General features: G+C 37.0%; 2 protein-coding genes across 2 annotated transcripts in view; both read right to left on the bottom strand.

Moving 5' to 3' along the window:
• Nucleotides 1–365: 365 nt before the first annotated feature.
• trmt10a (tRNA methyltransferase 10A) lies at nucleotides 366–2550 on the bottom strand (the record flags this gene model as incomplete). The annotated part of the gene is given in 6 exon segments (XM_035675624.1): nucleotides 366–471; nucleotides 560–709; nucleotides 1290–1364; nucleotides 1446–1517; nucleotides 1600–1765; nucleotides 2102–2550. Coding segments are annotated over 6 exon segments (742 nt in total), but the record flags the coding sequence as incomplete, so codon positions are not given.
• A 2735-nt stretch (nucleotides 2551–5285) lies between these two features.
• Nucleotides 5286–11532, bottom strand: part of cunh4orf54 (chromosome unknown C4orf54 homolog) — a 21257-nt gene continuing 15010 nt past the window's right edge. The window contains 1 exon segment of the mRNA XM_035675711.1: nucleotides 5286–8745. The gene's annotated coding sequence lies outside the window, so the exon portion shown is untranslated.

Below are 11532 nucleotides of genomic sequence, written 5' to 3'. Positions count from 1 at the left end.
GGCCCTTTAGGGCTTCCGTAGGTATCTCTGGTGAACCAGAAGGACCACTAAAGCCGCTAAAGCCAACATTAACCTGATATAATCAAATGGCTTCCATACTGTGGTAGTTCTGAATAGGGCTTTTTATTAACAAACTGGTACCCTGCAAAATAGTTAGCTAATGATATCTTTCTCCTGGCCTTGGTAATGCTAGGTTACAGGTGTAGGTGGTATGCTAGTTAGCCACATATGCTAACATTTTCAGCTAACTTTAGAACAGACTAAAGTGGGCAATTTTACTCCAAAGATATAGACAGCAAATACTAAAGCCATTTGTGCCATGAATTAAAACTTGTCTCATATATTGGTCTGATACCAGCCCTTACCATGGTTGACTGCCAGAACCTTCCGACTGTTCATCTTAACAAAACTGCTCAGGGGGAGCTGCGCGTGATCGATCCCCAGCTCCTTCGCCCTCTCAAAGGTGATGCCCTGTGAACAAAACCAGGACAGAAATGTAAAGACCGGTTCATATCAGTGGGTAGGGATCACAGTAGGGTGTTATTGTTGCCAGACGCACCTTATGATGGTTGTGGTCCACCAGGCCTCCTATCACATAGGCCTTTTTTTGGTCCAGCTCCTCCAGCACGTTGGGAGAGTCTGACGTCAGGTAAACCAGCTCCTCCTTGGCCACCACTTCACTGTAGTGCTCCGTTTTTATGTTAATGTCCTGCACGCAACAGCAGCACCATGGTCGACATATTAAATGATAATGAAAATAACGGTTGCTTGCAGCGCTACTGTACACTGATATTAAACAAAGCAAGGATCACCGCAGTGAAAAAGCTGTGGCAGAGGTAACAGTACACGAACAAAATGTGCGTATTCACATAGAATCATAACATGAATACCAACAGAAGTGGTACATTTTGATTACTTTATGATAAAATGTTTGTCTTCAAGTAACTTGATTCTATTTAGAAATAAACTATGAGGATTTCTGATTTTAACAAGGTCACTCAAGTATGTCTCTTTGAGTGCATTCATGTAAATACCATAGAGCTGCAACTATTAGTCCATTACTCGATTAATAGTCAGAAAATTACACTGCTATTTTGATAATCGATCCACTGTTTAAGCAATATTTCATTTAAACATGGCAGAACATGCGTTTTTCAGCCTCTCAAATATGGGGATGACTGACTATGCATAGTATGACATTATAACAGCCTGCTTAAAAGTGTCCCAAACAGATACCAGAGAAACTGCTTTAATGTAAAATCTAAAAATCAGTCGTGGATCATGTTTACCTTCCAGTTGACCCATCCTTTGTCCTTTTCATCCATGCTCTGTTTCAGCTGTCCTCCCAGGCTCGTCAGATAAAACTGAAGGAGTGAGAGGAGTGATTATTCAGTAGCTCAGACAGAACTGTCTCTACTGCTTCATTTCAGTCGGCAGCCACTAACCTGCACTGGATGCAGGGCTCGTCTGTTCTCAGCATAGCAGCGCTGGATCTGTTTGTGAAGCTTCCGGACATCCTGAGGACACAACATTATCAGTCAGGAGAGTCAGCAGTGCCTCAGTTCATACCTCAATATGGACATGATGGGTGCTGCTTACTTTGATCAGCATGAGGTCGTCGAAGCCGCAATCCACCACCAGCCTCAGGGAGGTGGGTGTCACCTCTCTGCGCGGACGCTTCCTCACACCCTGGGCCTCTCCCTCCTCCTCCTGATGATTTTGCCTCTGCATCCGACGCTGCTGCTTTCTGTCCTTCCGTCTCTGCCTGCAGCACAAAGCACAGGACAGGTACATCGCGTGTGAGCAATAATAGGCCCCCACGCTGCAGACTACTACATCATGGTACATATTTAATAAACAGGACACACCTCTGCACATCCCAGTTATAAGACCAATTTTAGTCATATTATGGTTTTACTTCCTAATAATGGGGTTTATATACGTGTGTCTTCTTTTGTCAACATAGAGTTTAGGAAGAGCATCAGTGGCACCTTACTTTAGGTTATGGACAGCATATGTTATACCAATAAACTGTTATGGCACCTCTGTAGTTGAATGAATGGCTGACAGTACTACTCACTGTTAAAATGACCATACTTACTTTCGTAGCTCCCTCTCCTCTTCCCATTTCTGTTGCTTCAGAAGCTTCTTCCTTTGCCTTTTGGACAGAGTTTGGTTTTCTGCCGCAGCTTCGCCATTATTGCTCTTATTATCTGTATTATCGTCCCCCTGCCGGGCGGAAGAAGGGTCGTTTTTCACAGTATCTTCAGCCATTTGTGAAGAGCAGAGTTGGCTAATGTCTGCTCGCTAACGCCGCTGTGTCAACTAGCTGTTGATGTTAGCTCACCGGCTGCTGCTGGCAGAAAGCGAACTGGCGGCATTTAACAGCCAATCACAGCTCGTCCCTTAGAGCTTCACAAGGAACGAAAGCTTTTAAAAGTACGCCATCGCTGTGAGATACAGACACGAACTGAACAAGAATGAACTGAACCTCTGCTGTGAGATACAGACATGAACTGAACCTCTGCTGTTCAACTCAGCCGCACAGTTCCACATGTATATTATCTTGGCGCTTATGTGACGTCATATAACTGCGCCAGATGCATTCACTGCTGTCAGAACCAGGGAGATTTGGGAATGGCTCGTGGATATCATGGATGTGCAGCAACGAACAAGAAAGCTATAAAAAAAAACTCTCAAAAGATTGTCAATGTGCATTGTAATAAAAATAAATAAATTCTATTCTATACTAATTATGCTCTCTTTTAATTATGTTTATTAATGTTTCATACATTGAATTGGAACATTGCATTTGGTAAAATGATATTATCAGTATAATAAACTGAAATATAGACTTCTTTGTACAATGTAAACAGGCTTGGGGAGCAACAGTTTTTTATTGACATATTTGATCTTGAGGTACTCCAAAAGTAACAGAAGGTAATCAAGTTAGGTTATATAGTGATACTTGGATTAAGTTACTGACTATATTTTTGAACAGGTAATTAGTAAGTGTGTCTGATTATTTTTTTAAAGTTTAAGTGCCCTCCCCCAACCCTGCAGCCCAGTGTTTGACATTTTTTATGTTGATTATATTTGATATTGTCAGGATTTAAATGTTTCCAAGTATAATGGTGATGACAGTGGCAGTGACCCTTCCCTCTAACGGGACACATGGACCCAAACCATGCCAGGGAAATTCTTCTGCATTTGTTATATTCCCCCCTCATTTTCCTTTAATATACATATATGAATGGAATCCAACCCATGGGCAATGTCATTCTTAACATAGTATTTATAAACTTGCTTTTAACCATAATTACTTTGAATGAGTGGAGGACAGACAGTACAAATCTAGAATTCTGAAGTTAATGAAAAGCACCTGAAGGCAGCATTAGGTGAAGGGGGCAGACAGAAGGTGGTTTGACTTTAACTTGTCTGCAGACGGCTCTGGGATATGGTCCAACGGTCTGAGGGCTTGTGACAACATGCCTGGACGTCCTTATGCACTCCTAAAACTTGCACCCTTGGTTACAGGCTTAATTTAAGTGGCCCCACTGATATCAACTGGCCTCAGTCAGGCCCCTGTGCTAAAATTGGCCTGAACTGAAAATACTTGTATTAAATAAAGTATAAAGCTTAATAAGTAATTAATAAACATATTATATCAATTCAGTAAAGGGGGGTAGAGAGAGGGGATGACCCGCAGCAAAGGGCCGCAGGTCGGTCCATGGTTGTCTGCTCTACCAGATGAGCTAACCGGGCGCCCAACATATCACATTTTGTGTAATAAGTGAATTATGTTCTGTGGTTTGATGTTATTGTCAATAGTTCATTTGTGTATTTAAATTCAAATTCCTTAAAAAATCTTGTGTCACCCAGCTATAATCCTCATAATTTCTGATGTTGATCTGTTGACAAGCAACATATGGCTTATCTGTGTGTGTGTGTGTGTGTGTGTGTGTCTGTGTGTGTCCTGGCTAATGGAATGCGCTGCATGTACACTGGCATTAAATGCCTCTGTGTGTATACAGTTAGGGCTCTGCAACATGATCCTGCATCCATCCACCTACATACCCTCCTAACCCAGTTTCTATATGGACCCACAGCCAGCAGAGAAGCCTCTAACTCTGGCTGCTTATTTAGCACACATTCCAGCCTCAACAGTGCTAAGCCGGTTTTTGGCCTTTGCAAACACGCCGGTAATTTGTCAGTGCTCGATGGAGTTTTCAGAAGATGGAAAATGTAAATGTCTTTGGTCATCAGCTGCTTAAAACAACTGATTCTAGATAGACTACCTCAACTCCTCAACAGGACAGATTAGACATTATCATATTTGAGGAGCATCCAAGTACAACCTCTTTCTCTGAAGAGTTTATTCCATTTCCAGGCTTAATTATTGAGTTAAAAGAATGGTTAATTCAAATGATTATTTTCTTTATTTGAGTGAGATGATATTATGGTAAGCTAACCTAAACACTAGCTCTGTATTTAACATACAGACGTGAGATTGATGCAAATCCTATTCCCAAAGATATTATTTGAAATTAATTCAAATAATCCTGATACCTATTTTAAGAACTACTTAACCCTGAGAGGCAAGTGAAAAGAAAATTCTGGTCATCCATTAGGCTTTGTCTGATCCAAAATTCTGGTATTTTATGACTTAAACAGGTGGAAAAAGGGGTTTTCTTGTCAAAATCTTTTTTCAGGATAATCTTTTTACGTTCTTTAATTTCTGGTCAGGATCTTTTTTCATAGTGATGGTTGTTGTAATACTTATTTCAGCCACAAGAGGCAAAAGTGGAAACACATAAATGATCCTGACAACAAAAAAAATCATCTGGCAAAACTTTTTTTCATAAACACACAAGAGAAAACAATTTTTACATCAAACTTACAAAACAGATTACCAGATTTTATTTTCTCATGTCCCTGAAAAGGCTTCCATAAATTACTGTCTTGGTCTTTATTTGGGAAGATTTGTTTCTTTTATATGTTCATACAGATCCTACCAAATCACCTGGAAGAACTTACCTGATGCTGTGTATGGCAACTTGTCTCGACTGTGCCACGCGGGATCGAGGGACTGAGCACTTAAAGATAACCAGACACTTGATACCTCCATTGTGTTTCTGTGTGGTTTTTGCAAAAATCCTGTTAACTAGCATGAAATCTAAAACATTATTGTTTTTGTACAATGTGGAATGGACAAACTGTGTCTGTGGTTCATTCTACAGGTCATGTTTTAACATCAAGAGTAAATGAAAAATATAATAGACAGGTCTGCAAAATGGTTTCATATTTATTACATTTTCACAATACACATTTAACATCAGCATCTGTCATTCATCTCTTGTATGACACAATTTTGAACCAACACTGTACATGAAGGCAAAACACATCAAAGTTAAAAACCTAAAATAGGCCTTTATTTGAGCTTTAATTTCCCTTTGGACAAGATCATTTCTCTCTATCCATCTAAACCTACCTGTCCCTGATGTGCATTCACCATTTCATTCCACATAAAAGTCCCTTCATTCCAAAAGTCACAAACATCCTTACTTTTTCTCTTCATAACAATTCTACTTTCTTTTACCTTCACAGAATTTACCGTCTGTTTGGCTTCAAACCCCCCCTTTTCAGTGTCCATGAGCAAGTACCTGAATCAAATCAGGCCTTGCCCTGTGAAAAAAGTATTTACACTTACACACACAGATTTTTATTTCTCTAAACAACAACCTGTAATTTTCCTTGATTGCACAGTCATAAAAGAAAATAAAGTTTTTACCCATGCACACTCAAAAACTGTATCAACAAAAGTATTGCTGCAGTCACAAACCAAGGCAATGGAGGATTTGTCTGAATAAATAATTAAAGAGACCTAACTTCATCAGTGGGACCAACTATTAAAATGTGATAAAAGAAAAAGTGCACATTGGAGTAGATTATTTGTGGATCAATTCAGAAATGTACATACATAGTTTTGGAAGATTAACATCACATTCAATTGGTAGAAACAGGATAATAATAATAATAAAGGTTATTGTCAAATTGCCAGAAAATATTAGGATGTTATTTTGTCCTTGGATTGCACACCTCTACTATATAATGTGGTAATTTTATTTTGGCAGTTAATATACAGGAAGTGAGTGAATCTAGTGAATCTATGAACACCACATTTAAAGGGTTCATTCACCCAAATCAGAAAAAAACACATTTTCTCCTTTACTTCTAGTTGTCTCACACACTCACACAGTGGAGGTGAGTGGCATTTTATTTGTTTTGCCCACAGCATTGAAAATAAAAACCTTCATCATCAGTTTGCCAGGGGTCATGTTGTAGAGGAACATATTAGCCTCGGTGCAGACAGATTATACAGCTATAAACTGGGCACATAGTTTGGGTAATTTCTTTTATACAGGTTCCGGGATCTGGCATTAAGAGTAAGAGCAGGAATTATCTTTGAAAAAAACTGCTTTGAAGTCACATAACGTGTATTCAATTGTCATATAAGCTAAATGAAAACAAAGGCTAACAACTGTAGCGAACATACTTTACTGTAAATAACAAATTACATTACCATAACACTAATATGCTTTTCAGTTTTTTAAAAATTTTTTCACTCTCAATCTCAGATTATGCTGTTCACTCAGTTTAAGAGTCTACCATTTTTGGACCCCCATGTTGTTGGCTTCTTTTGAAAGACTAGTGTGTAGGATTTAGTGGCAGTTGCAGATCACAACTCCCTCACTGTACCCTCCATTCCAAGCGTAAAGGACAAACTATGGTGGCTGTGTAAAGCGCAAACAAACGCAAGTGCCTCTATCTAGAGCCAGTGTTTGGTTTGTCCCTTTAAGGCTACTTTAGAAACATGGCAGTTCAACATAGCAGACTCCATGGAAGGCGACCTGCAGTGTCTGTAGATATAAAAGATTAATTCTAAGGTAACAAAAACACAACGATTCCCATATTCAGGTAATGAATATTATATTCCATTTATGCGAATAGATACTCTTAAATGTTACACACTGAACCTGAAAAAATCTATCTACCACTAAGAGCAAATCCGATTGGTTTTTGTTTTGTTTTTTGTAATTTGGGCAAATTGGCCCTTTCATTTTAGACTTTTTGACAGTCATAATAAATGTATTGACTGCAGTCAGAGAAGTGATGGAGTAACATTTCAATCCAAAACAGGGATCACAGCTTAGCAGTTTCTACATTACAACATTTCAGCAGCTCAGAAGGCAGAAAACTGACTTCCCTAATCATAATTCAAGCTAAAACAACAACACAGTCTTTATAATCCATGTGGTTTATCTCTTTGAATATAGTACAATATATGAATACATGAACACTTCTTTATAGACTTTTCAATTCACAACAATCTTTTCACAAATATGGTATTCTTTATAACAGTAGCATAATTGTTACTGCACTTATTATAAAAGAATGCCTGATGTTGGGTTAGACTAGACTTCTAGTTTCTAAGCATAACGACAGAAAAGTAAGATATTTCCAACAGGTGATTTAAAATGAAGGGTAGGTTGGACTGGCCAGCAGATCCGCAGTCTGTGAACAATTTTAAGTACAAAATAATAAATCAAAATGTCAAAATAATGACTTACAAACAATGATACACATAGAAATACATGTCAAACAGGTCACACAGTGGAGTTATCCTAGAAGTCCCTCTTTGCCCTGCCTGCTACGGTAGAAACTCCCTTTTTAAACCTTTTTAGAAGTATTTTTTTTTTTTAAATCTGATTCTTTATATTCCAGTAAGAAAAGAGAAGTATTGGCAAGTTTTCTTTCATGTTTTCTTCAAGGTGAATTTTATTTCTTCATGCACTCATGGTACATTTATTGTATGTTAGCAAGTAATGTGCCATAGGTGTCTCTATTATGGTTAGAAATGTATTTTAATTGGCACTAAGATAAATTAAAACTTACGTGAAAGAAAACATGAATGCTTTGAGTCCTATTTAGAACAATGGTTAGTTGTGCACTAAGTACAAATGAGTATTACAACAACAAACACTGAATCATCTGGCAAAAAAAATATTTCTTTGTTCTTAAGTCATAAACACATGAAATAAACCAATTAAGATCAGACTTAAAAAATGGATCAACAGAATATTTTTTCTGACTTGCCACTCAGGGCTTCCGTATACCGTATAAAATCTGGTCATTAGATGAAATCTTCTAATGTGATATAACATGTTCAGAAATTAACAATGCAGGAGAAGTGCATAATGAGAGATCTCTAGGATGTAAATCACTGTATAGGTTCAATATACAATTATAACATTTCCAGGTATGTAAAAACAAGTGGTGGTAAATGCAGACTTTCGTGCATTTTGAAGCAATAGTAGTGACACCAATCCAACACATCATAAAAATCATTATGCAATAATGTGTTGTAAAATTACATTACAAAAACTACATGATCTTAAAAATAAAGAATTTTTAGAATGAAACCCTGATCACTTTAGGGTGTGATTGATTACTACCCTAGAAAAGTCAATATAGGCCTATGATTTTCACAATGTGATTTTATAAAACACAGCAACAAATACATACTTTATACACTTCTTGTACAAGTTAGAAAAGGAGAAACTGGATGTAAGTTAGCCCTCTTATACAAGGGCCCTGACCCGTCACCTCCAGCCAATAAAATACACATAGCACAACGAAGAGGCCGAAACCCAGAGCAGTCCAGCATCCATTCAGAGCTCAGTCCTGTTGGGAACCAAGAAAACAAAACAGACACTAAGTTCTGAACACATTACAGTAACAAACAGCCTGCTTTGACTCCTTTCCATGACCCTGTTGCTCCCTAAACAACTACATTAGAGGAGTATGGAAGCTTAATAATGACAAAAATATTAAACAATCAGTCAAGCAATTTTTAATTTGATATTTAGGAAGGCCCTGAGACCAATTTGTAATTGTGTGTGTTTGAGTGCAGATTAGTGATTTGTTTATAATTAGCCTGATAATTAGACTAATTTGCCATTTCATTTTTACCTTATTGTTATTTCTGACATCATGTTCATGTTAGTCATTTTCTCCTTGGAAGGGGCATTAGTTTGTCCTAACCAAATATCTGAACCAAAGTCTGGTATAGGTCACTATAAACACATACAACTTGTCATATGAGCAAAGAAATATTTAAGAGTTGTTAATTTTATACAGGTGCGTTTATGTTTTATGTTAATATTGTTTAATTATAATATTTATTGTATGTCATTCTTATTATATATTATTTCATATTTTATGTTTACTTATATAGCACTTCCCAGAAGCCAGTAACTCCAGCTCCAGGGTGATACAGGAATGATGTTATAGTTGGTAATGTTGAAGCAGATGTGTTACAGCTTCTTGGCTTCAAAAAGAATACACTTAATTACAACGTGGAGACAGAAAAAATTATAATTTCTTTGAGCTGTCGGAAAGATAAGAAAGGATGCAGGTCTGATTTGGACAAAGTTCTGGTCTTTGTTCCAAATCAGATTTTCAGTTTTTGTTGTGATTTTTATTTCCCATGTTTAACAAATATAAAAATCTGGGCATCAGCCGAGCAAAGAGACACAGCAAAATGTGGATATGGATAATGTAAAAGGGAACATGTAAAACAGGTATACCAGATATACTAACTCACTTCTTCAGGTAATCTAACAGAATATTATGATGTGTGGTACCAAAAGTAGTCAGTTAGACTTAAGTAAAGTTGATGTAACAAGTTTCTGGACTAATATTAGATATGTTTGCTGCAAGAACAGAATAATAATAAAAAGGACAACTGCAGAATTTGCTTCCATCAGTCTTTATTTACACTATGCTTGAGGTTTTTCGTGTCAAAATTATTGGCCAGTCACATCCAAGTACAAAGCCTGTCAACCAAATAAAATTCAATGAATAGAAAATGTAATTTCTCCCAAAACCTCTTTAGTCTGTTAACAGCTTTATTATTAATTCTAATTGCAAGTAGGCTACCAGGTATTGTGAGTGAATAGGAGCTGGTCAGTGCTTAGCCTGTAATCATCTATTCATCAGCTATTTCAATGAAGTGCGCATGTGCCGACAGTGCCTGTTAAAGTCAACAAATTTCCCCTTGGGGATCAATAAAGTATTTTCTGATTCTGATTCTGTAATGTACTGTATAGCAACATATCAATACAACAACAAAAAAACATAAGAAAAGTGTTAGCTTGAAGCTAATGAGCTAAAATAAACATCAGATATGCAATAAAACTTGACTGACACATATTTAACTTAAATTACGTATAACACACAAATATCATAGTGGATCCTTAAAGTCAAGAACAAACTGTAATACAAGATCTATGCTAGTTTGCATTTGGCATTTTGACTATATTACAAGACTCAAAATAAACACAATAAATGTTTTCCTGAAAGAAATATAAGAAGGTATACCATGCCAGAATAATTTTTTTAATTTATAGGCTAAACCAAGAATTTAAGTGCTTTGAGTTAAATGCTAATATCTGCATGCTAACATGCTAATATGATATGACTTGTTGATGTTTATTTGTGATACACAATTTTTTATGCCATAGAAATCTATTCCAAAACACAGCTAAAAACCAAACCAAATGCTCAATTACACACCTACGTAAAGCTAGAGAGTCAAATCCTGTTAAATCTAGCTAGAGATAACCACAGCTAGCCTCGACTGACTTTACTTGCCCACTAACTGTTAAATAAATTGATAAATATTGATTTTGGTGAACTAACATTTTTATTATTTAGTTTGTTATCCCACAAATATAAAGCAGAAGCTAAATACAGTCATGAATAATAAAAAAACAACTAAACTTGTCCAGGTAAAAAGCCCAATGTTAGCTTAGCAGAGTAGCAGTAACTGCAAGATCATGTTTTGACTCCATAGTAGAATTTGCCGCGGTCAAGTTAACGTATTAAGGTGTACGTTAATATATTATATTCATTTTAAGGTCATTATTATGAGTATCATTTTAAAAATTTGAGTAAATAGAAAGCTCAGAAACAAATTTTAAAAATTAGGAATTACATCCTATGCATCTGTTACAGTTTAACCAGTGAGCTGAAAACAATTCTTTCTCAACTTCAGCTTTTCTGGAGTTAGTGCTCTCTTCAGTCAAAGTAGTGTATATTTGTTACATTTGTTATTAGCACTAAAAACAAAATACAACTGAGGCTGATGGGAATATCATTAAATATTTGCAGGCATTTTACAACAATACAAATGTATGTAATGTGAACAAACTTTGCTGTGTGAAAGTCTGTGAAAGTCTGTGAGAAGGCGTGTACGTATGTGTTAGTATCCGGATCAGAGAATGACAGCTTTCCTTTGCTCCAGTCCAGATGCACTCTGATCTTCTGGGGCGGCTTCTGGGGCAGAGTATGCTCTGTATTTACCATCGACCAGCACCCAGTCAGAATCTCTCCCTTCCTTGGAACAGACTCTGCTATCACACCCATTGCCCAGTCTGCATCACCTCTAACCTCAACATCCCAGCTGTG

The sequence above is a fragment of the Morone saxatilis genome, unplaced genomic scaffold (assembly GCF_004916995.1).
Source record: "Morone saxatilis isolate NCDOM2014 unplaced genomic scaffold, NCSU_SB_2.0 Contig4, whole genome shotgun sequence".
Classification (NCBI taxonomy): domain Eukaryota; kingdom Metazoa; phylum Chordata; class Actinopteri; family Moronidae; genus Morone; species Morone saxatilis.
Note: the sequence above shows the minus strand (reverse complement) of the source record. Positions and strands in the feature narration are given on the sequence as shown.